The sequence below is a fragment of the Colossoma macropomum genome, unplaced genomic scaffold, assembly GCF_904425465.1.
Source record: "Colossoma macropomum unplaced genomic scaffold, Colossoma_macropomum, whole genome shotgun sequence".
NCBI lineage: Eukaryota > Metazoa > Chordata > Actinopteri > Characiformes > Serrasalmidae > Colossoma > Colossoma macropomum.
Window position 1 is genome coordinate 21,489,317 of NW_023494790.1, and position 27,266 is coordinate 21,516,582.

At 39.8% G+C, this 27,266-nt stretch overlaps 2 protein-coding genes across 3 annotated transcripts; one reads left to right on the top strand and one right to left on the bottom strand.

Annotated features, from left to right (window-relative positions):
• The first annotated feature begins 664 nt into the window (after positions 1 to 664).
• slc16a3 (solute carrier family 16 member 3) lies at positions 665 to 11,261 on the top strand. 2 transcript variants are annotated; one of them, XM_036572515.1, is made up of 5 exons: positions 665 to 902; positions 7,357 to 7,607; positions 7,807 to 7,950; positions 8,219 to 8,989; positions 9,100 to 11,261. In XM_036572515.1, the coding sequence occupies exons 2-5, from the start codon at positions 7,385 to 7,387 to the stop codon at positions 9,522 to 9,524; spliced, it is 1,563 nt and encodes a 520-aa protein (XP_036428408.1). In that variant the 5' UTR covers positions 665 to 902; positions 7,357 to 7,384; the 3' UTR covers positions 9,525 to 11,261. The 2 variants fall into 2 exon arrangements, with proteins under 2 accessions (XP_036428408.1, XP_036428409.1); XM_036572516.1 differs by lacking the exon at positions 665 to 902 and adding an exon at positions 3,709 to 4,048 and having other exon boundaries at positions 9,100 to 9,524.
• A 5,118-nt stretch (positions 11,262 to 16,379) lies between these two features.
• Positions 16,380 to 27,101, bottom strand: csnk1db (casein kinase 1, delta b). The gene is made up of 10 exons (XM_036572518.1): positions 26,578 to 27,101; positions 22,391 to 22,501; positions 22,044 to 22,192; positions 21,369 to 21,597; positions 20,795 to 20,965; positions 20,497 to 20,645; positions 20,073 to 20,241; positions 18,823 to 18,965; positions 18,160 to 18,230; positions 16,380 to 18,048 (listed from the first exon to the last, which is right to left on the bottom strand). Exons 1-9 carry the CDS (start codon positions 26,651 to 26,653, stop codon positions 18,198 to 18,200), a joined length of 1,230 nt encoding a protein of 409 aa, XP_036428411.1. The 5' UTR covers positions 26,654 to 27,101; the 3' UTR covers positions 16,380 to 18,048; positions 18,160 to 18,197.
• Positions 27,102 to 27,266: the final 165 nt, after the last annotated feature.

Here is a 27,266-nt window from a genome sequence, read left to right on the forward strand (position 1 = left end):
GTGCTAACACATTACACTCAACAAAACAAATGATTCTTTGCTAAAACTGTGCCATTAATAGATTAGACAACACATCACAGTTAAAGATTCACTGTAAACTCAGATGATGCCTTTTCACATTATCCTCAACAAAAGACTATTCTAAAGTAAAGAACTGCTTCATTATTAGTCACAACAGAAATAAAATAATTAGCAAATGCAAAGTTAATAGGTTCTAGGTAATAGGTGGATAGTTACTATAAGGCTATATATTATAAATTACTACAAAAGAGTAGCACATGAGTATTATTGGACACAAAACCTAAATTATTGTAGACATATAATAAAGCACTATAGAAATCATATAGTTTGATAAAGCATTACTACACACCTTTATGTGTAGGTGCAAATAATCATGCAAGGGAGTGATAACATGTGCTTAATGCATGTGTGTCAATACTAAGTATAGAAAAGACCACCTCAATCGGGGTAAGGTTCTCTAAATCCTCTTAAATCTCTGTATAGAACAATGGTGGAGCGAGAGAGAGAGAGAGAGAGAGAGAGAGAGAGAGAGAGAGAGAGAGGGAGGGAGAGGGAGAGGGAGGGAGAGGGAGAGGGAGGGAGAGACGGAGAGTGGGGGGGGACAGACAGAGGGATGGGGAGGGGAGAAAGGGAGCGAGGGGGAGAGAGGAAGACAGAGAGAGCGAGAGAGAGAGAGGAAGACAGAGAGTACGTACGCACGCACCGTTGGGGCAGAGCATCACCACATACTGCACGTCCGCCACACTACATCCTCAGGTGACTGAGAGGGGCTCTCCCACTGAGGTACCAGTCTAGGGGGGGACGCACAGAGAAAGAGTGATGCTTCTGGCACTCGAACAGCATCACAGGAGGAAGCCTTTAACACAGCGATCATCATTAAGGTATGTAACTACCAATATGCTTGCATTTACCTTTAGATGTATTATTCAGTTTGGCACATATAATTCTGCCTTTACCTGATGAAGCGATGTACATGTTTGACACGTTGAATGTTCGGCAGCGTCTTTTATTCCTAAAAAGCAGTAACAGGTGGTGCTTAGACTGTGATGTACTAATAGTCAACACTAAAGAAATGTATTAAAACCGTGTCCATTTATCCGCCACAGTCGGTTGTAGTCCATTAAGTGTGCCCCATCAAAAATATAGTCAGCGGTGAACATAGTTTCACACTCGTATTTAGTGATATATTTCCAACATACCGACACAGAGTATAATGACGGCACTTAACACGTGCAGTCACGTAGCAGTAAAGCAGCGCTATCCAGTGTAATGCTAAATAAGTCACACCTCTGAGAGAGAATAATAGCCTGAGGGCGTAATAAAAGTAGACAGTAAAGAAAACTGTTCGAAATGTGTAAATGGTGCCTAATAAAGCAGGAAGCGTCTCCACAGTGCGAACTTAGTGTTAATGCTAGCCTGTAGGATAAGCAGCCCAGCGCAGTCACGTACGCATCAGCACGTAGCCTGAGTTTCAGCACGGAAGACAGAGAGGCGAATATAAACGAAATACCAAAATACGTAGATAAACATTGACACAAGGTAGAAAACACGTGCTAATTATTAGGAACAGAGAGAGATTTTGTTTTCTCTGGAGCATTTGGACACGAAGCATCACATCACATCATCTCTGTCCTCTATGTGGGGGATCAGAGCTCATGGCCGCCGCAGTGCTTCCTTACTACTGCCATAGTTAGAAGCGATAGGGAGAATAAGCGTCCGTTAGCAGCTTCTGTCGCGAACCGCCATCACGTCTGCTGTCTGAAACGTAGTTCAGCATCATTCATGGTGTCAGAGGTGGGTGATTTATGGGTCAGAGTAATCATAAAGATGTCTCCTCAAAAGGTTATCGCCACACTGCTACGGCTTAAAGAGGAATTCCACCGATGTTTTTTTTTTACATTACTGCATAATTAAATGGTTAAGAGGTAAACAAGGTCATTTAGAGTGGTTTGCTGTGCGATGCTCCGTTCTAGAGAAGTTTACAGAGTCAGACTTGTTTATAGTGGACGTGGAACCAGACGTCTGAAGCATAAAGATCCCTCATAGAAAGTATTACAAAAAATGGTAATAAATATTTTGCCTGATGTCTGGGACACTGTTTTGAGATAAGCTTTAAAAATGTCTTTATGGTGGAGGGGTACATGTAGTGCGTTGCAAGGCAAAATAGTACTGAACAAAACACACACACACATCTTCCAAACCGCTCGTCGTTCTGGGTCGCGGGGGGAGCTGGAGACTATCCCAGCTATCATTGGGTGGAAGGCAGGATACACCCTGGACAGGTCGCCTGTCCATGGCAGGGCCTGAACAAAGCATTTTTTTTAAATTTAGCATTATTTTACCATTATCATCATTACGTAGAACTCACAAGATGTATAGGATCACTGGTGGTTTTGGATAGTAAATAAAATGTACATGTATTTGTATTGTAGGCGTTCCAAATGATCAAAATAATGATTTGAATGACTAATTAATGTCTTTACTTGTCATGACTTTGTCCAAAAATTGAAACAAACAACTGCATGGAAACCGATGAAATTGGTTGTTCAGATGAGCTGCTGGCTTCAAACATAGCCATGCTATACACGATAACCTTACCATCCTTGTAAAATGAGGGTGTAAAATAAATGTTTAAAAGAATCTCACGTGCAAACCAAGCTAAGAGACGGCAGCTGTGACAAGACAGTAATTGCTGTTGACAGTTGTGAGGATGGGCTAAAAAAGGACAGACAATGGCAGCTGAGACGGTCTTCAGCAGGCACCCTATTTCACCTGGTGGAGTACAAAAGGTCTCTTCTTGTAAACTGAAATGAGAGCAATCTCCTGCACAATTGACTATGGAAATAAGGTGTCACACTTCCAGTGGCCCATCCTTGAGAATGTGGGTCAGTGTAATGACCTGTGAAGTATTGTAAGATACAGAACTGTCCTTTCAGCTTACATGAAGAGTTTATTTGATGGGTACAGAGTACTGACTTGCCATATAAGATTACAATGAATCCCTTCAACTATAGGTACATTATTCCGTTATTAAATATAAGACGTAATTTTAAATAACACCTAAGGATGATTTCGTAACTAGTATGAAACTAATATGCTAGCAGTTGGTGTGGGCGATATGACAAAAATACATCATATTACAGACATTTTCTCAATACATGAGGTATCATGGAATTTAGTTTTTCCGGAGTTTGTTAAGTTTGAACATACAAAAAAGAACCAGGGGTGTACCGGTGATAGTACTTTAAAAATACTATCGAAAACTGTGAATACAATTATTTGTATTCAGTGTTTTGCATATTGAGCTGCACTAAATCCAGTTAAACAGGTCTAATTATGCTGCCTTTGTAATGAAACCTGCAGTTGGTCATTGTTCTATAAGTATCGATATCTATGATATGTTCAGAAAAACATACTGTGATGTACTGTGACATTTCATTGCTGTAAAAATTGTTATTATTATATTCCCCAGTTATGTAGTTATGAGAATCATGCACTGCCCACTTATGTGCTTTTTGAGTTCAAGGGGTTAAATAAGTCTAAACATGACTGTTCATTATGTTCAGTTAATGTGAGAATATCAGTGATAATTTCAGTTGGGACCAACAACCCCTCTCACCCTGACCCACGCTTTTTCCACTCTAACCATGTGAGCATGATGTGAGCAGAGATGTGGTGCTGCTTTGAACTGGTGTGAAGTACCTCCCTCCACCACATGAATAAGGCATGGGATATTATCTTTCTTGCACTCCCGCCCTGCCACAATAGAGAATGTAGAATTGATATGCGCACCACATGTAATTTCTAATTTTGGCATTAATGATCTTAGTGGAATTTATCTTTACATAGAAAATGTCATGGTCTTAATTTAGGGTGAGTGAAGCCCTTGGCACCATGCAGGGTGGGGTTAAGCAGGGTTTATCCAGCAGGGTACACCTCCAAACACCCGCCCACAAAAGCCTCAACAAGAGTAGTAGCCATGGTCAGAGTTACATTCACGTGTGGAGAGACACCTAGGAGCAGCTGGGTAGGTCATCTAATGCATGCTAACGCTCTGAATTACTGTCACTCATATGTGTTGGTCTTAGGGAATCCTCTTAGACTTGTAATGTTGCTTCAGTGATCTACAATAGAAAATGTAATTCTTGTGAAATGTACAATGTACAGTGCCTCTTACACCTCCTTGAATTATACTGTGTAGTTTAGTTGTGCTCTTTTGGTCTTGCTTGAGTTGAAGATCACACAGTGGTGATACAGGTTTGTCATGTTTGCTTCAATCAGTTAAAAGGAAGTTTCACAAATATTGTTCTTATCACAGGATGTTTGTCACAGAGAGGACACAGTGAGCTAATACTTTTATGCCATCTCAGGGCATAGTTGCTTACTTTAAGACTTTGTTTAGACATACAGTCAGATCTGTTACATATTTATCCACTTGTTTTCCTTTAGGTTTAGGTAGTAACTAGATCTTTTGAACCCAAATGACTGGAATCATATGCATCAGAAATGTATGGCTTATAAAATTATAAAATTATCATTTTGATAAGTGCATAGTATAATATTTGAGCACTGCATCCTGTTGTATAATGGTAGGCTAAGTGGAGAAGTGGAAAGGGTCACTGAAGATTGGTGTATAACACACAAAATAGATAACAGTTAAATGGAAAGGGTCCCCTTTATATCACAAATATATATATCAATTATCATCAACAAAATATACTGAATGTTGCATGTTGTTGGATGTTGTTGATTGTAGTTCTGTGGACATCACTTGTCATTCATTTATAAAGAGCAAGAAGACAGCATGTTCTGGGGGAGTGTGTTAAATGTGCCAGTAGTGAGGATTAGATGGGTATCTATTGCAAAATTGTGATTAAGCAGTACAACTCCAAAACCATATACTCTCCACTGCCTCAAATACTAGCACTGTATGTTCTTGTGCCTTCGGAAGAAACTTATTTATAGGTTAAAGTATTTGAACCTGACTTAAAGGGATAAGATGAGATGGACATGTGCCACTTATGTTAAAATAAGCTAATCTGAAGCTAAAATAATAATAAAAATGATGATCAGTGATAAAATATAACTAAAGGAGAAATGATGTGGCATTTTCTTCTACATCCATATGTTGGAAAAGCTTGCTCTAGCACTTGGCTCTGAACAGTGATGACACTACAAGATTCACAGTTGTGAAATAAATTATATGCCTTTGCATTCCCAGGATTGCACAGATGGGCAAAGGCAAGACCAACAGCTTAGTACAAAAACAAACCTAACCACCAGAACTGTTTTAACACCAGTATACTCAACTGTAAAATGACATGGGTTAGCATAGATGTCTCCTATGATGGCTTGTGGTGTACCCCCCAGTGGCCAAATGCAGAGCTAAACATATATAATATATATAACATGAGGCAGTAATATGACTGTGGAGGGATGTGGATAAAGAAAAAAGCAAGACAAAGAAAAGATATGCATCCTAACATATAACATCCTAGCATAACACCTAAAGAGTATTTATATCTGTAAACAGAGTAAATAGAAAGTACACAAGAGGAAAACCATGCAGAGAAACACTGCTAGTGGTTTGCTAATGATGTATTGATTTGTGTTTGTGAATGCATGTGGGCACTTCACCTCTTGAGGGCACATCCAGTAAAGGGACAGACAGCACAAACCCTCATCCCCCCCACCCTTACCCTTAGGCAATGTGTGAACCACTCTGGTGTCTGTGTGGAGCTGTGGCATAAGTTTTCTAATGAGTTTGATATAGAGTGTAATTGTTTTAAAATGTACAATTCACTCCTCAGTCTGTTTATCTTAACTAAACTTAAAAAATCACTTTTTTACATTGTATATATTTTTTATATTGTCATGAAAACCAGTATATTTACATATATTCACCTATTCAGCCTACAGAATTTTAGTCATGCCCATTCACACTGAAGTTTAAAAGACTGTTGCTATTGCCAATTTCGGCCAGGACAACTCTTTGAATGAGGCACAGTACAAGGCAGCCAGTCATAAGAGACTTAATTTACATATATCAGTCATTTACATATATCACAAAAACAGGCTGTTGTAATTCTAGGGATATAGAGAGATTAAAAAATGATTAAGTAAAAATGAATTTTAACTTTTTTTTTGTGCATACAACCATGACAAGTGGACCTCAGGGAAAAATTATGTACAAGAAAAATGTAGGATGTGGTGCTTTTCTCTTCTGAAAGCATTTTGCTACATGGCAGTGATGTGTGGACAGTTGTTCAAAAAGATGTGGTGGATGTTAAGCCTGCTGTGCTACATCTGGGGAGTGACAGAGATTTTGAATAAATATTCTCTTAATCAGTAATCAAATAGATGAGATATTGTAATCAATAATCAAATAGGTAGTATTGGCTAACAGAGAATATTAACTCTCTCACAAAGTGTAGGCCTTAGTCTGTCTGCATAGGAGATTCTGGACACTGGAAAGCCCCTGGGTTCACAGAAAGGCCTGTGTGTACTTACTGACCCAGTGAAGAGAGGGGCAAGTTGACCTTGAAAGGTAAAGCAGACTGGTAAAAACCAGCTGAAACCAGTTTTAGGAGTGAGCTCAACAAGCGATGCCCAAATTGATGGACAAAGAGATTCACCTATTAGAGAATGAGCTAATATCAAAATTTGAGAAGTAAGGCAGTGGGATATCAAATTACCCCAGAGAAATGATATATAAACTGTTGTTTGGAACACTGTATTTGCGCAGTTGGGTCTCTTGAGACCCTGTGCCACCTGATGCTGAAATAAAGAAGAAGCCTTTTTCCCTCTTCCACAAACTCAGCATCTGAAGACTCTTTCCTTTTTGACATCTTTTGAGAACTTAGACTTAAAACAGTTATTAGTCAAAGTGTTTAGCCAGTATTAAAAGATTTCTTTTTATTCATAATACTATGTTGGAGGCCTGGGGTTGACGGGGATAGCCTTTGGTCCTGACAGGAGAGTCGATGGCTGTTGGGAACTAGCGCCAGTGGGAGGTTCCACACATAAATATGTCAGAAGAATGATTCAAGTAATTCTGTTTTTAGTGACGTGAACTCCATTACTATTTAAAATATTTTTTAAAAATACTCCCATGACATTTTTTTCCCTTACATTCTTACATTTGCTCACTAAACTACTGGAAATGTTTGCTCATACAGTCCAACATAAATAGACACAGTTTTCCTGTCCGGACAAAGAGTTTGTTTCCTGTGAACTTGGAAGCAGAAATAACAGCTGAAGTGGAAAACTGAATAAAGAATTTCCTCCTCGTCCTGTATGTTTTTGCCAATATATGTGCTTCGTCTCTTTTTTCAGTACTTTTGAGTGACCGGAACAGAGCATCATGGGAGGAGTGGCACTGGACGATGGAGGCAGTGGGGTGAAGGCCCCAGACGGAGGATGGGGCTGGGCTGTTCTCTTTGGCTGCTTCGTCATCACTGGATTCTCCTATGCTTTCCCCAAAGCCGTGAGCGTCTTTTTTAAGGAGCTGATCAAAGAGTTTGATGTGGGCTACAGTGACACTGCCTGGATCTCCTCTATTCTGCTGGCCATGCTCTATGGCTCAGGTAGGGGCATGATACAATTCAGCAAGGATGAGTGAATTTGGTTTAACAAATGTCAGTAATACAGCCCAGACGTATGTTTGACCATCTAGCCTTCATTTGATACCTTAATGAATGTCCTTTTTCCATGCAAATGTAGTGTTACATGTTTGTTTGTGACATGTATACACATATTTATAGTGGCTTGAATTGATTCTTACAGGGCCCTTGTGTAGTGTTTTGGTAAATCGCTTTGGGTGTCGTCCTGTAATGATGGTGGGTGGCCTCTTTGCTTCTCTTGGCATGATCTTGGCATCCTTTGCCACCAACATTATTCACATCTATCTCAGCACTGGAGTGATCACAGGTGAGTTGCATCTACTAAATGTTATGTTTTTTCCTTTCTCATAGTAGTGAGCCAAATAATTGTACAATCCTTGTGCAATTTGTCTCATGATGGGTGGCACCTAAAACGAATTTCTCTGACATAACAGATCTTTCAGTTGGCTAATAATAATAATAATAATAATAATAATAATAATAATTTGTTAATAATAAAATGAAGAAACGTTTGCTTTGTCAAGTCAACATAATTAATTTTCATTTGTTCTAATATAATATGTGATGTATTGCAGGTCTCGGTCTTGCCCTAAACTTCCAGCCTTCACTTATCATGCTGAACAGATATTTCAATGAGAAAAGGCCCTTAGCCAATGGGCTCGCGGCAGCTGGAAGTCCTGTAGCACTTTGCTGTTTGTCTCCATTGGGCCAAGCTCTTCAGTACATGTATGGCTGGCGTGGTGGCTTCCTCATCCTAGGGGGCCTGCTGCTTAACTGTTGCGCATGTGGAGCCCTCATGAGACCCTTGACAGCTCCTAAGAAGAGTGAGGAGGACCAGGCAGTAGAAGAGAAGCCCAAACCAAAGCACAAGTTGCTGGACTTCAGTGTCTTTAAAGACCGGGGGTTTGTTATTTACACAGTGGCAGCAGCTATTATGGTGCTGGGTCTGTTTGTGCCACCAGTGTTTGTGGTAAGCTATGCCAAAGAGTTGGGCAATGAGGACACCAAGTCTGCCCTTCTGCTCACCATCCTCGGCTTCATCGATATTTTTGCTAGGCCCACATGTGGTATCATTGCTGGACTGAAGTGGGTACGCCCACGCTGTGTCTACTTCTTCAGTTTCGCTATGATCTTCAATGGCACCACTGATATTATAGGCTCAATGTCAAAGGACTATTCAGCACTAGTAGTCTTCTGCATCTTCTTTGGTATCTCCTATGGCATGGTGGGGGCCTTGCAATTTGAAGTACTAATGGCTATCGTGGGAACAGAGAAGTTCTCGAGTGCCATTGGACTTGTACTGCTAGTAGAGGCCGTTGCTGTACTAGTGGGACCACCCGGTGCAGGTTAGTTCACGTTATTACCCCTCCCATCTTCTTATGATATACTGTACACAAAACCATAAAAGCTTGTAATTTGTTTTGTTAAACCTTTTTTTTGTATGTCTGGATTGCAGGACGTCTCCTGGATGCCACCAAGGTCTACATGTACGTCTTTCTCCTGGCAGGCTGTGAGGTGGTCCTCTCAGCTGTAGTACTTTGCGTCTGCAATCTGCTCTTCATCAAAAAGAAGCCCCAGCAGTCTGATCCTTCTGCCAAGATGGAGATGGCTGTAACAGAGACTGAGATGGAGCAGCTGAACAAAGTTCCTCAGGATGATCATGAGGATGGAGGTGACAGAAGAGGGGCAGAGCCCAAGAAGGAGCAGGAAGGTGAACAAAGCAACCAAGAAACAAGTGAAAAGCCAGAGGTAGAACCACAGAATCGGTCCACAAAGGAACCAGAGTGCAGTAAGGATGAGATGGACTCTGACCCTGAGAAAGGTACAAAAGAAGCGACCAAAGTGAATGGATGTCTTGTTGAACCTGAATCTTCTCTGTGATGACATCACCATGAGGAACCATAAACGTTTTCAGAAGGACTGAAGAAAGAACCTGATTAAATCAAGATATTGCAGTTTTGTGTGTGTGACTGGTGTTTTGATGTTGTGAGCTTTACAGTACTGCGTGTCACATGCATTGAAATATGCAGTAATTTTTGAATTTCATTGATACAAACTCACAATAGACAAATATATTTAGAGTACACTTTGCTTCTCATTGCCTTGTATGGTAACAAGACAGAATCCTATCCACTCAACTAAATACAAGAATGACAGTATCTCTAACAAAAAAAACACAGAAATAAAAGATTATGGGTGAAGTGTATATACAATCATATGTAAACAAGCCAAAAAGAGAATGTAAACTCTTAGTAGTTTAAGCTTTCTTTAAACTCTTTTAGTGGTGATTCTTCATTGAAAATCCAGTGGGCCAAGTCCAACAACCCAACATTCAAGTACTCAGTATCTAAGAGGGGATGAGGTGCTATTTAAAGGGACTACACAGATTACTAAGTGTGCAGAGGAGAGATTAAAATGGATTAAAGTCTAGGACTTCATTGTAGATTTGTCACCAAATCTATGACCAGTAATCATTCATGGGCCATCAGCGTTGATATTACATGTTTTACATGTTTGTCTTTGGCATACAGTGTTGGCTGCTGTTTATTGTGTGTATTAGGCATACTGTAAAGAACTGTTTGTGGCTAAACTGTCCTTGAGTGAGCATGAGAACATATTATATGTACATTGTTATTAGGTTTTAAAATTAGATGTTGGACCTGTGTCTCAACTAACTCAAAACTGTATAACATACATCACGCTTGAATGAAACACAGCTTTGAAGAACGGTTTTAAACACAGGGTCCTATTCATACAGATGAATGTCTACACCAGTGTTTCCAAGTGCAGGTCCTGGAGTATCCATCCACCATAGGCCTACATTTTTGTGCTTTCTCTTCTTCTAACACACTTGATTAAATACATTAGGTAATTGGGAGTTAATTTGTGAGCAAAATCAAGTGTGTTATTACAGAAGAAATACCAAACCAGGGTTCTGAGGGCCAGGATTAGGAAACACTGGTCTATACCTCTACAGCACAGATGAGCTTGAACTAAATTATTTTTGGGTGGCAATAGCAACAGAGCTATCAAAATAGTCATCTTTGGTACTGGTACCAATATTTTTTATTGATGTTATTGTTTGGATGTAATAGATTGTTAGAGTTTTGTTTTATAGTATTTTATTTATTACTTTTTTTAGTTTTGTGCAATAATTCTGTCCACTTTACATTTTGGGAGAGCAGACGTGGCAGCTGCATAACCATCATCTTCACTGTTAAACATTATTCATTTTTGTTCTGGGTGAAACATGTCAGTTGTATCAGTTGTAAAAGTCTTCAAAACATGTTTGTACAATGCAACTCAGCACTGAAAGGATATTCCATTCCTGAACACCTATTATGTATTTCTAGTTGAGTTACTGGATCAGCCAAGAGACATTTCAGTGGTCACCTCTCTGTTTGGTGTGACTTTGATGTGCTAACCAGCGGAGTGTACATGATGCTGCGTATGTATGCTTTAAAACACTTGAGATTTGGCTGTGCCTTAAAGTTGAACTACAGTCTAATGCGAACCCATAGAATATTTTAGAAATAAATATACTTCTGCCCTCACACATGGACCACTCTTTTCTTCATGATGTTGGGTATGTGTGTTTAATAAAACGCATATGGTTTCCCTTCTTTCCTATCTGAAATAGAAACAATCCAGTGTTGCTGAAATAAGATCACAGTGTCGCTACTGACGCCAAACTCTTATTCACGTCACAACCCAGGCGCAGTTTTGTCTGTGGTCATCTCCACAGCCTACCTCGACTTCCAGGCTATGGAGATGACCACAGACAAAAATCACAGGCAAGAAAGTAAATGTTTAAGAGAATGTTACTTACATTGGCAAACAGTTGTTATCATAACGCGAAAGCAGCAGCATTTTACGCCGTATGCGCATACTTAACTTACCTAAGGTTTGTTGTGGGGCTTACATGGGTCGTGTCCGAAACTGAAGACAGCTGTCTCCATGACTCGTTGTCCTTACTAGGCTATCTCATGTAAGTCAGTACTTAGAAGGCAGTTTTGTGTTGAAGGTAACGTCAACCACGCAACGACGTTGCTAAGATACCAACAGGTCACTGCTAGCTGTTAGCTTTAAGCTGTGTTAGCATTAGCCGTTAGCGTATTTTACCCAGAAAAGCCGTTTTAGAAGGCTAGCTAGCATAGTGAACTTTTAAAACTAAAATGCGATGTTTTGCAATGTTTTACAAATTAAACATTGATAAAAAGCTATAGGTTGATGCTCAAAATGCACCAACGTTTCACTGAATTTATTGGCTAGGCTACCTAAGCATTAGCTTAGCTTATCTGAAGTAAGGTTACGTTAGCAGACACTTTTAGCAGAACACAAAAACAGATTTTATAAAGAGCTACCGCTTATTCTGAAATGACAAAAAAATATTAAATGAACACAGTAGCTGTTTGGCGAAGATTAGAATGATTAGGCATTTTCTCCTAATTGCATCAGTGCTGACATCCAGGATTATGGAACATGTAAGGCTGCCTTCAAAAAGCAGCCAAACATACATTCAGACAGATTAGTTACTGCAAACTTATGTACATGAGTGAAGATGTTAATGCAAGCTGTCCTTATAGGAAAATCTGTCCACTCAGCAGGCGTCTTGGCAACGCCACCGGGCAGTTATTTCCAGCCATACAAGACCAGAATCCTCTCTCTTTGAATGGTGAGGGACCTAAAAAACAAAACTGAAGGTCAAATTACCATTTCAAAATTATTTGAAATCACTGGTAAAATCTGACAAAAATATCATAAATAGTTGGCTCAATAATGCACAAAAATGTTTTTTTTCCTGGTTATTCTGGCTACTGTGCTAGTGCAGATCTCTGCAACTGATGGGGACTTTTCCTGCTTGTGGCATAAACTGCAAGCTAACTGGCTGTTTTTACTGAAAAGCAGGACTTTCTCCATAAATGGGTTAGGTTCTGATGGAAAAATAACAATAAAAATAAATTACAAAAATAAAATAAGCAGAATGTGCTTATTAGTAGGTCATGCAGATGTCAGGGAGGCCGAAAGTACACAAGTTTCAACATACCTAAAATTAAAGATTTTTATCAATGAACCAACATTTTTGTGACAAACATTTTTGCAGGAAATGATGTCATTGCGTAAAGGATTTTCATCAATAAAAGCAAGTTTGCTGGAAACTAGCTGCTCAGCAGCAAAAATCAAGATTTTTTATGCATTTTCATTTAATTGCTTGCAATTTGCACATAAAGTGGATGGAAACATAGATATAGAAACACACAAAAGCTACTTGAGTTCTGAGTGCTAATAACTCCCCCTTGAGGAGAATCTTCAGCCTACTAAATGTGAGTTATTGAGTGAGTGAGTGAGTGAATAAGCAAGTGAAACAGACACAAAATAAGTCTATGGGGTTCTCTAAAAATAATTACACATTATTTAAAGGTGAACACACAGTAAAATTCTTTTGGACTTTGTGTAAACAAGGTCCAATCGACTGTTATATAAGCTCAGTTTAGCCTACTGAGAAGATTCGATGATAAAAGAGTGGACATAAATTTGTATTTAAAAATAATAATAATTACAATTCAGGAAATATCATGGAGCACCCACGAAGATTAAACTGGATTATGTACCATGTGTTTTCAGCCCCCATACAGCCACAGTTGTAATTCACAAATAAGGCATATATCCAATCCTATTAGTCCTGGATTTGTGCTGTACACAACAAAGAAACTGTAAACTCCAGACCTAGTATGTGAAGTGAAGTATAGTGAATTACTATTGAATATGGCTGAGACAACAAGAGTCTAAATTCATTAACAAAGCAATGCTGCACAAGGAGCTCTATCAGTGAGTACAATTTCTGGGACAGTGTTTAATGCAGACTGCTGAAGGAAAAAGCACATCTATTATTTGAGGCATTCACACTGACACATTTGAAATACTGGATCATTTCTGCAGGCAACAGTTACAAGAGCTGGAGTACTAGAGGAAAAAATGGCACAAAAGAGCACACAAAGCTAAATGTCAGAAGAAAATCATTTGAAAAAAGTACAGGGTGATTCAAAAAGATTCATCCGATTTCATTACAAAACAATGCAGTAAATTGTAAATGGTTTAAGTGAGCATAAAGTTTATTGTGTAATTTTACAAGTGCTCAATATGACCTTCTCTGGCTGTACGGACAACATCAACACCATAGTCAAATTCATCCCATACTCGATTGATCACGTCAGGTGTCACTGTACTCAAGACTCTTTCAATGCAATTTCAGAGATCATCCAGTGTTGTTGGGAGTGGTGGCACATAAACAGAATCCTTAACATACCACCACAAGAAAAAGGTCACACGGCGTGAGATCTGGTGATGCTGGTGACCTTTTTCTCTGAACTGTTGGTACCAACAACGAATGCTCTGAGCTGTTGGAGGTTCACTGCCATTCTGACAGTCAGAAACTCTATGACCCCCTCTTGCAGTTGGTATGTGATTGGTTCCTAGGCGCCTCACAGTTGTAAAATATGGCGCTTTGAAATCGGATGAATCTTTTTGAATCACCCTGTATTATTTATAATCAAACATTCAAAGGGTCAATCAACAAGTGTTGTCAGTGTATCGGTGATGCTCTTGTAGATTTGTTTACAGTAATATTATCAGAACACAGATAGATAATACTGATCAGATTTCACATTTTTCAGACATTGGTAAGCTTCTCTACTGGCCCCTAAATACTCTGATGCTGTCAAAAACAGCAGAGTCTGTTACTGTTTACTATACTATATTTGCAGATTCAGTTATTGTTTTGAAAATTCAGCTTGATCAGACAACCTTCTACAGTGACACTTTTTTTTATGAACAGTTGCACAGCATCTGTTGGACACTTCATTTAATCAGCTTTACACATCTGGAACCGCTGATCCTCTGTCCCTCCCCTGCTCAGTCAGCCACATAACACAGACAAAACCATTTGTCATACAATTTAGGGAGATTTTCCTATAATCCTCCACACCCTTAAAAGAGGAGGTTCTTCAAGTGTTCTTTAAAAAGGTGATGGTTATATACAGAACCATGACAACTTAAAGAACCATTTAAATGGCTCTTTGAATAGTTTAATGGTCAACTTTTTCAAAATGGTCCCGCTATTGTAACAACTTTTTTCCTAAGTGATAGGAAATCATTTTCCCACAGTGGCCTGGCAAGATGCAAACTTACGTGCCCCTTCAGTGCAGTTTGGCAAGACCTGGGTCCCATTGTTTGAATTTTTCTATTCCACCTTAAATGGTGTAGCAGTTTAACGGAGAAGATACATTTGTGGGTTTCTTTATTTGCTTGTGCAGCCATCTTGCTGTTTTTTTTCTCGTAACTCTCTGTTTGGAGTGTGCCTCTAAAAACCTTAATTTGGAGGGACATCTAACCCTAATGTTTCACCCTACTTCTCTATCTGAACAAAAATCGTGACACCTTACCCCTAGGCGTGAATGCACAAAACCGAGGGGTAAGTGCCAAGTGGTAGGGGCAAGGGGAGAAATGGGATTGGCCCTCGGTCACGCACCGGTCATGCGCATTCTTCTAACATTTCGGCCTGGCTTCGACCTGTTCCTTATTGGGATGGTTAGAAGGACATTTAGGACATGTAGGGCCCACTCTGTAACTCTGTGGGGACCCCACATGTTACTGGTGTGAAGTTCCATTGAATGACCAGTTAGTCTGTTACAAGCAGTACAGGTATCACAGTGGCTGGAGTTCCAGTATCCCAACTCCTTTCTTCTTTGGTGCTCTTTTGGGACAATACTTTGCCAGTATCAGGTTTACTGCTCTATTTTTTAGCCCAATGTCCTCACACATGTACCATAATCTATGGACTGTGGGTATCAGGCAGCTACCTCTTCTCACAGTGGGCTTCTGTCACGACAACAACCTCTTCTCACATCATATGCTTCGTCAACTCCAGATCACTGTATCATGCTGTCGTGCTTTTGAAATCTTTTGTTTTTGGTGTTAGAACCACCTGCCGATGTACATTCTGTACATCCAGCAAAGAAAAGCACAAGATCCAGCAATCTGATTTTATGAGTGACAAGAGACAGAAAGCAACACTGAGCTGCAAACTGGTTCCTTTTTTGGACACCACCAGGAGCATACAATCTCTTGGAAGGATCCACTATTCCTGTTTTCTTTTTGTTTCCATTTAAAACCTAAGGTATCAGAGCCAAATGAACACAATGAGTGCAGCACTAGTTTTAAAAACAGAAAATGATAATATGAACGATTTTTTTGTATAGGTATAGGAACCTAGGGCAATTATGTCCCTAAGAGTCACTATGTCTTGTGAGTTGAGATAGATGTAGAACATCTGAGGGGTGGGGTCCCTGAGCACCGTATTGAGAACCATTGACATAGTTCAAATGAATCTTATTATAATAGCCTTTTGATTGTCAACAAGTGCGTATTCACAACCACCGGCACTTTTATGAAGTTACATGAAGTGTCCACCAGAGGGCAGTGCACAACTGTCATCTGTACACCATGCTCTTTAATTTATCAAAATGCTTAATCTACTATGGTATTAGACATGGAAAGGGCTAGTTTATCGTCACAAATGACATTCAATTGAAATCACCATACCAAAAAACAGCAACTTCCATTAACCTGACTTGCAGGATTATGTTTTGCCCTCCCAGTTTCCATTTTCCACAAGAACAACTACAATGCAGCTACAACACTGTTCTACAAACAATCAAATAACAGAGAGATCAAAGATCAAATAATACAAGTGGTTCATTTATTTACACATGTACACAAAAAAGGTGCACAAATACAGTGATACAAATTCTACTAGGGCTCAGAGATTGGCATGACTTCACAAGACCAATAGTGTTGAGCCCAAAATGGCCACAGGCTTCAGAGACCTGGGTGATGCTAATCACCCATTCAGGCCTTAGATATTTGCCCTCTTCAGATGTAATAGGTACATTAGAACTATGCATCAGACATCTCAAAGTAAGGACACTGATGTAGGGGCAGCTCCTTCCAATCCACTGTTATTCATTATGATTTGAACGTGTGGAAGTAAGAAGAGCAGCTCAGATCAGCAAACCTTCCCTGAGAAGCGTGATACACAGAACCCAGGATTAACTTCTGGGTACATCCGTTGAGCCACATCAGTGCTGGAACATTCTTTAAAGAGGACTCCCCATTCACCTCATCATCTCACTGAATACAACCCCGACTTGGAAAAGTCAGTTTACATCAAACAAGCATCTGGCGATCATTTCCAAACATGTTCAAACGTCTAATGATTTGCATGTTACTTTTCCTTGCCCTATTGAAAAACTCAGATGTGTGCCTTTCAATAGTCAACAATCGAGCTATAAAAGATGATCATTAGATTTATAACTGGTAAGCCCTCTGATGTCCAGCACTTCATTTCATTGGCATTGTGCAAAATAATGAGAAAAAAACAAAACCAAAAACCTAATGCTTCAAGATTGTTGGTGATTTGTGGCTAGTTCATAGTCTCTATTAGGTGAAAATGGAAACATTTACATGGATATATTACAATTTTCACAGCTTGTAAATAGAAAAGAGATACAACAAGGGGAAGGCAGTAATATACAGCAGTTAAGAAAGCTAAATGTAAGGGACAGGGGGACTGGTGAGCTTCACAGGCCCTGCTTAACGTACAGCGCAGGGAAGGATTAGTAAACCACTCCATGATCTTTTTATCATGAGCAAGAAATAGTGAGATTTTGGCCCCTTAGCGATCTGTCCATACTAAAACACCAATATGACCATGCAACAGGAACCCATTTTACACCACCCACCAGTTACAGAATGGGCGATCAAAATATAATAAAATTATAATTGGTCAAATAAAATCATGACAAGTCCAGATAGGGATCCTGTTATGGAAGAGGAACTTTGAAATAAAGACTTTAAAAAAATAAAGAAATACAGTACATCAGTTAAATCAGTTAAATATATAAGTCTTGATGGAAAACCTTAAAACACATGGATGGAAAAGAATCAGCGAATCGGTGCTGATGTTTAGAGAATGTGCTAGCATGAAGACAGACACCAGTGTAGAGGACACTGGAGTTTGGCTGGCTGATGCAGTCTCTGCTGGGACAGTCTATAAGCATCTCCTTTGACAGAAGTGTTCTCACAATCCTCTGCATGTGCACATATCGTATATACCAGAGTGAAAAAAGATAGAGTAAGAGACAGAAGAAGAGACAGCAAGAGAGAGAGACCCTTAACAAAGAGGTCAAGTTGGTTCTGAACCATTTTGGTTTTGTCGATTGAAGAGAGACCGACTGCCCTGCTTTTATCAGTGTTAGACAAGAGCCGTCAATCAGCCACGTACAGGTGGGTCAACCACTGCACTCCATATTGCAGAGTGGAGGCTTCTGGGACATGTAGTCTGAATCTAAAACAAGAAGAGCAGAATACTAATTAATCTTAAACAGAGTGTTTTAAGCAAACCGAAAACCAATTAATATGTAATCCATGTTATACACGATAAGATACTCAAACTTACCTGGTGCTGCTGCCGTTACACAAGCACATGGCGAGCAGCTACTTGCCGTGATGATCGAAGGGAATGCTATTCTAAAGTGAAGAAAGAGAACATTATAGTACCCTTTCTTATGCCATGATTGATTTATGCAAGTTTCCTCAGAGAAGAATTGTGCAATAATGAAAAACTATGTAAATGAAATTAAATCGAGCATATCCAATCCAAAAACTTTTTACGGCATTGGATAATAAATTCTTACACATATCTGTATAAAATTTGACATTCTACGTAAGGATGCATAGCACCTGGAGGCAACGTTTGTCTCAAAAAAAAAAAAAAAAAATTAATGATGTTAAACAAGGTATGTTCTAAGAAACCAGATGTTTCCAAATATGGCTTATCCATAACTTAGATATTTAAAAAAGGTTGGTTGCCCAGCTTGACACAAATTAAACTGCGACAGTTTAAAAGATAAGCTGCCACCACTCATTTTACAAAGACACTGCACCAAAAAGAGAACTGTCCCATTTCCAGTAAAAATACCCTTCAAGGAACATTCAGACACACAGTCATATGTTAGGTTGGCTCTAGTGTTTATTAAGGGTTTGACCACTCTGCTGAAGCACCCTATGTGCTGGGGCCGGAGCGTCCTGTGGGCATTTCGGGCGCCGGGCTAGGTTGTACCTGCGAGGTGGACATGCGGGAGGTATCTTGCCGTCCTGTCAGGTCTGAGGAGGAGACGTTAACAGGAGCACCGCGGTGCAGCCGCATGCTGACCTTCCGCTCCCTCTCCATACCGGTTACAGGTCGTGGCGAGGATGTGTTTGCTGAGAAAACATGAGAACAGAAAAGTTTTTAAAGAAATAGTTATAGTCTTGAACGCATCATGGAAAATGACAAGGGCTGGCCCAAACAGCATTTTACAGATTCTAGATACTCACTGAAATTTGCGAACAAGTAATTAAACATTCGAACTCAAACCCACTCTTAAGTCCAATAATATTTCAAGCATTTTTTAGTCATCTGTCTGATGGGACAAATATGCTTCCATTTTAATTAATGTTACAGCCCACACTGGCTGCTGTGTTAGTCGCGTGTCCTATGTCCATAAAACCCCACAGACCTGTCATGCCACCCCCACCTCACTTGCACGTAAATGAAGTGTAAATGGCACAGAGATCCAGTCAAAGCACACATTCTTATATTGTACAGTGCTCTAAAGCATATTTAAAACATAATTTACCTAAATGTGATGACCTTGTTGGTGTGATGGTTTTAGAGCAGCTCCTGCATTGTATTAGCAGTGTGTAAAGGAGATTGTTGTCCGATACAGCGATAAAACACTTGAGATTTTGTCAAAATAAAAGATCAGCTGCCTGTGCTGTCAAACAGCTGTAGTACCATTTATTTCGAAGAACAATGAGGAAAAAAAAAGCTGTCCACATCTGAAGCATCCACCCATTTCCTGTCATTTGGAAGCAGTGTGGATTGGATGCACAGCGGTACTCAGATAAGGATTACTATACGTACGTGTCCAAGATAATTGATCAAACTTGTTGAGTCTACATGATTTACCAGCCTGCTTACCTAACGTCTAATAATTTAAAGTGCTCACACGTGATTTCTTTGAGGCATCTTTACTCTTCAGCTTCAATGGCCACATGGAAAGTGATTCAGTTTGTTGAAGCAAAGCACATTCAGTGAAACCACTTATGTAACATTATCATAAACATATATTTTAACAATCACTGTTATATCTAAAGATTTTTTCTTGATAAAACATTTTTAGGCCACAATAGATGTGGTTTTAAAAAGATGAGGCTTCCAAATACTAAACAGAGAATCAAAGACCAAAGTAACAAATGAATACTCAAGTATTTAAATTATTCGGGTCATTCCTAAAAACAAAGCAACGAAAACATGTACACACTCACCTGTGTGTGAGGTTGGTGTGAGGGGTGTTGGAGGCGCGCCATCCTGTGTGGCGCGGGGTCTGCCCGAGGCTGAAGGGATGCCTCTGGTGGCAGGATTCCTGCTGTGCCTCAACCTTTCCTCCCGGTCTCTCCTCTCTCGCTCAGCCTCTTCTGCTGCGCGATTAGCACCCTTACAGAAAATGTGAAGAAACAAAGACTTATAGATTCTGTACAGGTGCCTTACTTATGAAAAAGGATCCAAAAAAGGAGGGGCAAGTGGGAATGATCTGACACTGCACACGATACTCTAAACACTAAACAATCTCCTTAAGCTTGTACGGTGCTTAATATGCTACTATACTACTGTCTTACGACCAAAATGATAATACATCCACAAATAACAAACTAATGATACAAAGCAAATTATTTTTCATACAGTACTTACAAATTTGAGCATGTTCCAATCAAACACATAGTCATATGAGAAGCCTTGTCTGTGGAACAGGTTTCTAAAGAGCTGCCTCAGGTACGAGTAGTCAGGTTTGTCATCAAAACGCAGTGAGCGGCAGAAGTTGAGGTATGTAGCAAATTCAGCTGGAGGGAGGCAAACAAATACAATTTAAAAGCCTCTACGGTCAAAGAGTATAAAACACTCTTTTTGCAGCTTTTCTTATGAAGCTTTTCTGACAACAACTCTACTTTAGACTAAAAAAATGAAAAAGTGTAGTAGGGTAAATACATACAGGGGTAGCCCTTGCAAAGCACTTCAATAGGAGTGGACATTTTCTTCTCACTGATGCGTTCATATTTTTGTCTCTTGGTGGCAGCCTTCAAGCCCTGCCATGGCAGCGATCCCAGGTTAAAATACATCAGCACATAGCCCAAAGACTCCAGGTCATCACGTCGGGACTGTTCTGTGGACACATGCAGATACACACTAGAGTAAGTATGGAAGTTGAAGAGAAGAGCTCCGAGTCCACTGCTATAATTCGCATGAACAGGCAGTCACGTCACGGGAAGCCAGTGTTTGCACGTGTGCCCACATAGTGGTGCTCCCCATAAGAAAAAAATGTACACATGACCGCTCCAGCATGAATGTAGTGATTCAACCTCTATGCTTTTAAAGATAATACAAAACCCATGGGAAAATGAACATGACCAATTTGCTATGAATTTAAGCCTTAAATATAGAATTATAACTTGTGCTGTGACAGAAAGATCAGCATCTATGCCACTGCTTATGGTGCCAGTTAACAGCACAGCTACCAACTAACCACATGAGAGCATAGTAAATGTGGGAAGCTAATTATGTTTTACCTATGCCCAGGTGAGTGTTGATGGAGGCATAGCGGGCAGTGCCGGTCAGGTTCTTGTTCTCTCTGTATGGAATGTGCTGGTGCGTGCGGGCATCACGATACTTCTTGGCCAGACCAAAGTCAATGATGTAGACCAGGTTGCCTTTCTTCCCCAGCCCCATTAAGAAGTTATCAGGCTTCACATCTCTGTGGATGAAGTTCTTGGAATGGATGTACTCTATACGGCTGATCTGTGGGTAGAACAGGTAGACCTGTGTCATGACATGCTGCATCGAAATGGGGTAATTCCGTTGTGCAATACTAACACTAATGAAACAGTGCCAAATCATCAAAGTCGTTCTGAAAGCATCAAGGCTTATTAAACAAATTTAAACCTGGTATAAAATGTTTTTTTTGAACAACTGATCCTAGCTTTAAGGGGGAAATGGATGAGTATTCAAGATACTTTTAAGAACACAACTACTTGAGTTATTAACAGGGGCATAAAAAATATATATATCTGTAGAAAACAATAGTAAGGGATTGTTTGCTTTATGTAGACGTCCATCTGAGGGTAAGACCTACAACAAGCTTTCTGTTAGTTCCATTCTGTGCTTCCGGTTTCTTTTACACTGACAAAACAAGCTCCTCTTATTTCCCATAAAGTTTTATTATTGTTCTGTGATGTTTGTCTCACCATCTGGTCAGCTAGCAGTAGGACAGTCTTGAGGCTAAATTTCCTGGAGCAGAAGTTGAAAAGATCTTCCAGACTGGGTCCCAGCAGCTCCATCACCATCACATTGTAGTCCCCCTCTGCACCACACCACTTTATGGTTGGGATACCAACTGCAGGGTGAAGATCACAAAAACATTACACGTTAGAATACTCCAATCAACCTTCCGGAGCCTTCCCATTAAGAGGCTACATGCACATTTGACCACTTAAATTTAAAACAAATTTCACCCGATCTGAACATGGCCATACATGATTGGCAATTCTATACAATGCTAAAGCTTTTTTTAATCAGAAATTTTGTACATCACCTCCTCCCTGCATCATCTTGTAGATCTTGCTCTCTATGTGGAGCTGTGGATGCTTCGTCTTCACACATTCCAGCTTGATGGCTACCTCTTCCCCAACAGAAATATCCGTGCCTGAGGTGGGATGATGGAAAGAACAAAAGGAGAGAGAGAAGAGGCTCGTTAGGACACTGAAAGAGGTCACTGCCTATATCTCAATCGAGATGGCAAGCCTTTCTACTAGGCGTGGAGAGATTCCACTTGGATGACTGAAAAGTTGGAACAGTGACCTAATAGCGCAGCGGACCAGGCTATGAAAGCATGTCTTCACTAAAGACAAGGGGTGTAATGATACACAAAATTAAAAAAAAATTCTATTTGATACGACATCGTGGTGTCTCGATACAAAGCATTTCCCAATAGATCAAAAATAAGGAATTCTTGAATACGTGCCCTGAATGTATTAATATGTTAATGTTTGCAAAGTGCGCTCAGCTTACATGGATGCACACTATGGGCATAAATGATCCACATATTTTCACAGTCCATGAGTTTCAGTTTTAAGGTCAAAATTCAAATTTCATAATTTTCTGATATTTGTGAGAAAAAAAAAAGATTCCACAGACATCTGACTATATATTACACAGTCTGTTTTGGCTCAGAGATATAAAAGTTCTCCAACAGAACTTTTTCAATGCATGCTCCACCGCTCTGTAACAAAAGACACCCTTAAATCCTAGAATCTGTTATAGATTTAATAACAAGCCCAGTCATATGAGCACTGGTGTGTGCATAACATAAGCCCCTCCCCCTCTTGGGCCACTTTATTCTGATAGGATGAGCCTAGATGCCTAGATGCCTAGATTTGATCAATAGTGGTTTCCATGAAGATGACAAATGACAGACCCTTAGCATAGCTGTGATACAGTTTTCAATTTTGACACACAGTTTCACATTTGATTTTTTTTTTTAATACATCTCTACAAGAGACTGTAGCTAACTGTCTTGAACTTAATTATTTGTCATTACCAAACAATAAATTGACTTTGTGAATTAATATTTATACACAGAATAAAATCAGGCTAGCTCATCTTTTATAGAACAGCCTTAAAAATGTTCAAACGTAGGCCAATGACCAACTGACTGAACACAGGTAATACCATGAATCAGTGAACTTATATCACCTATTTAATGAAAACAAAGATGTTCAGTTAAATCCTGGTGTTGTGCCTGACTAATTAATCATAATTGCAATTAGTCATTTAATTAAAATGAATCATAATTCACCCTGTGAAATCTAAGCGTGTGTAAAGGAAACTGTTGAACTAGGCCTCCTACTTTTTTGCCAGAAACTTAAAGACCTGTTACTCAGGTTTGCAGTGGGAGTTTCAAATACAAACAACCACCTGTCTTCCTGCTCAGTAGCTATGTAAACAAGTTCTAACGTTATCAGCTCCTAACCTAACTAGAGGCTTCAGGTTCCTGCAATATGCACGGAGCCTTTTATTAGATATACACTTGAATGGAAGCATTTTCTCATTGAAACAGTGAACAGGTCAAAGCCCATCCCCATCTAAAAGCAATATAAACAGCACAGTGCTGCCTGGCTGTAGCACAGCTCCAGAGGCACCGACAACCAATAACAGGCGAGCCCTATTACATAACAAAACCCTATGAAATAAGACTTCTAAACTTGTTTCCATATGGTACAATTCAACAGCCAAAGAAACTTTTTGTCCTGAACAGTAAGCAAACTTGAACTCTAAACTTAAAATAAGCAGGACTTTCAACAAAGACAACGAGTGGCCCAAAATCAAAGGACACAGTTGCATAAGATGTAAAGAGGCTCTACGCCCACTAGCGCCTATAGCATGTGATGCTCGTACTGATTGTCACTGAATGGGCACTTCACAGCATAAAGCTAGCACCTTCCAAATACAGTAGGGTTATGTAAGTAGCAGCATGTTAAAGCAGTGGTGCGAGGGAGCAGGAATTCTGGATAAATAAGGCAAAGGAATCGGTCTCCGGGTGAGTCACACACCTGCGTCCTCCCCCATCGCCCTGTGACGCGTGTGTGAGACCTGCTGGGAAACCCCAGTGGTGAGGGAGCTAACGCAAAAAGGGAAAGGCATGAATAAGGAAGACGCTTCTGTGAAAGACTACCCAACTGTGGCAGTCTGTACAAGCACTTGGTTAGGTAGGATCTTGCTTGGCACAGACAACTTTTTGCAAATGAAAGCTCAGCACAAATTCAATCAGACTGGTATAAGCGAGCTACAGGACTTCTATTCAGTGCTTGCAGTTAATGAGAAAAACAACAAATAGAACCCACTTGCCATTGATAAGGTGCAGAGTAGTGAAAAAAAGCATGCAGATGTCGTTACAACATAATGTCTTTGGGGGAAAAAGCACCACACCCACCAACTCCCATTTCACTCACACCCTACTCAACATCTGCAATGATCTGAACAGAGGGTGTAGCACTGCTGATTAGGGATCAGTTTCCACCCTCTGTATCCTAATCAACATAACACTAGGTGGACACTCAGATGCTTGATGAATATTGGCTCTGATCTTAAACTGCTTAAGAAGTCTATGATAGTTATTTCCCATGATTTACCAAAAAAAGCTGTTTCTTATCCAGGCCACTCAGATAACTCTTCTTGGCCAAAACAAACAGGACTGGAAAATAAATTATAGAAAATGAAGTAGACTGAAATGTCTTTTTCTTCATAGTACTGGTTTGCCCCTCGGTTTGAAATTTGAAGCACCTTGTTTCTGAAGATGAAAACAAAATTAACTTGTTGGATACTCTCATTCAGGAACTGGGACGTCACTACCTATATTTTGAGGGAGGAGGGACTGCAAACACTGCGCAGTACAGCACTATCAAAACAAGAGAACTAATTTCATTGCATTCAAATTATTTTGTCAGAGCTGTATTAAGTGAGTTCTCTGTCTATCAAAAAAAAATTGATATTTGTAACAATACAGACAAACATCATTGGAGCAGACAGTAAAGGATGAACTGATCACATTCTGAAAGTATCTATATTACCATGTTGTTTATTTTTACTTTAAACCTCCTCATTGTCAGTTGCCTAAAGTTTAAACTACAACTAGTATAAACTGCTATATGGCAGAAATCCTGAGTTGCAACATGGAACAATAGCTTAAAGACATCAAGGCAAATTAGAGCACAACATGTTATGTGCTTTTTCAGTTTATTAGCATCCATAATGGATAACTATCATTAAGTTCCTTTCTGGCTCACGGTATATCTACCAAAGCCAGTGATTCTTAAACACTAGTTTCAGCAAAGTTGTTTCCATACACAACCCCCATAATGTGTGAGCAAAATAGAAAGAGTGGACAGTGGTGCTACAAGAAAAGAAACATAATCTAAATAAATAGAACAACCACACTTGCCATTTACAGCAAGATGACATGCATATGATTATAAAATGGCACTCAGGTTTTTTTCTATGTACACACAACCAAATCAGCTGAGCTGACATCAAGGACTGGTGTGGCCTTATGGCTTCTCTTGAAACCTGTCTAGACAGGTAAAGCTCACTATAGTGTTATGGGATTGTGCTCCAAATAACGAATGACCGGGTTAGAAACTTTTGATGGGTCAGTCCACGGCTGAAAAGACCGGACATGTGGGTTAAATAAATCCAGCACCAAATGTGTTACTGTCAATGATGTCATTTCAGATGACACATAGGTATACACAGGATATGGCTTAAGCAAATAATATGATGACTTCAGAACTTGATATGTTACATCTGAAAGACTATAAATCAAGACATTCTGTAGCCAGCTTGTAACAGTAAGCTTCTGAAGTAATCTGCAAAAAGACAACTTCGCAGACAAACTGGTGGGCTTAGTCAAGGCATTAAAACCTGAACTGACCCCGTCCTTATGACATGACATTTTGACATAACTAACCGGCAATCTCATGTTTGGACAAACATTTTTCCTATTTATATATCTACCAAGCTGTTCAGATGGAACACAACCTGAACAAGATACGAAAAGCTAGGTTTGGGGCAAACATCGATGTAGCTAGTTAGTTACCTAACCTAGCTAGCTGGCACATAGAGCTCCGTTAAAAAAACAGGGTTTTTACTTAACATGGTCAAGCAAGACAAATACATCTGTAACCAAATTAGATAGCTAGCTAGTTATGTATAATTCATACTCACCCAAATAAATGTCACCAAAAGATCCACTTCCAATCTTCCTGCCCAGTCTGTATCGGTTTCCCACTCGGAGCTCCATTGCTGTGATGACACCTACCCACTAGCTAGCAGTACAGCGATTTCAATTAGTAAGAAATCACAACTCAGATGTGAAAACTTGTCCCCTAACAAAAAATTACTTTGGTTAACCAGAAGCTTCCTACAGTCCTTTTGACTTTACGCTACTCCAACCCCCCCCGAATCCCTGAGGAAAATTCAGATCCTTCCGGCGGAGTTCAGTTTTCACCATTCCTTTTCTAATGTACCAGTGAATAAAATGCCACAATATTAGCCTTGGATTAAAGCTTAGAGTCTGTAGATTATGCTCTTCTAGGTTTGATGGTCATTTTGTCCTCCTTTCATGAAGATGGGAGTGGATTTGATCACTCTCCCCCCTTTCGTAGCGGCTGATCCCCAGCTGTCACAGGCCTCCTACCTTCAGAGTATCGCAGAAACGTAACATCGTGACGTCACTTCCCCCTAGCAACGTCTCGTCACAATGTGGGCGGGACTTCGGTGAAGTTTATTAGCACATAAACGGCTAAAAACAACAGTGACTTAATCGATCACATTTAGTTTATCCCCATTTCCCATGTTGAACAAACTGCGTTAGTACACCGTAGCATTACATTATAGTAGAACATTATATAGTC

Coding starts and splice junctions, on each gene's coding strand:
- slc16a3 (XM_036572515.1), top strand. CDS start 7,385: ATGGGAGGAGTGGCACTGGACGATGGAGGCAGTGGGGTGAAGGCCCCA. Junction 7,951..8,218: donor CAGCACTGGAGTGATCACAG/GTGAGTTGCATC, acceptor GATGTATTGCAG/GTCTCGGTCTTGCCCTAAAC. Junction 8,990..9,099: donor AGTGGGACCACCCGGTGCAG/GTTAGTTCACGT, acceptor TCTGGATTGCAG/GACGTCTCCTGGATGCCACC.
- csnk1db (XM_036572518.1), bottom strand. CDS start 26,653: ATGGAGCTCCGAGTGGGAAACCGATACAGACTGGGCAGGAAGATTGGA. Junction 22,502..26,577: donor TTTTGGTGACATTTATTTGG/GTGAGTATGAAT, acceptor ATCCCACCTCAG/GCACGGATATTTCTGTTGGG. Junction 20,646..20,794: donor GCTTTGCAAGGGCTACCCCT/GTATGTATTTAC, acceptor GCCTCCCTCCAG/CTGAATTTGCTACATACCTC.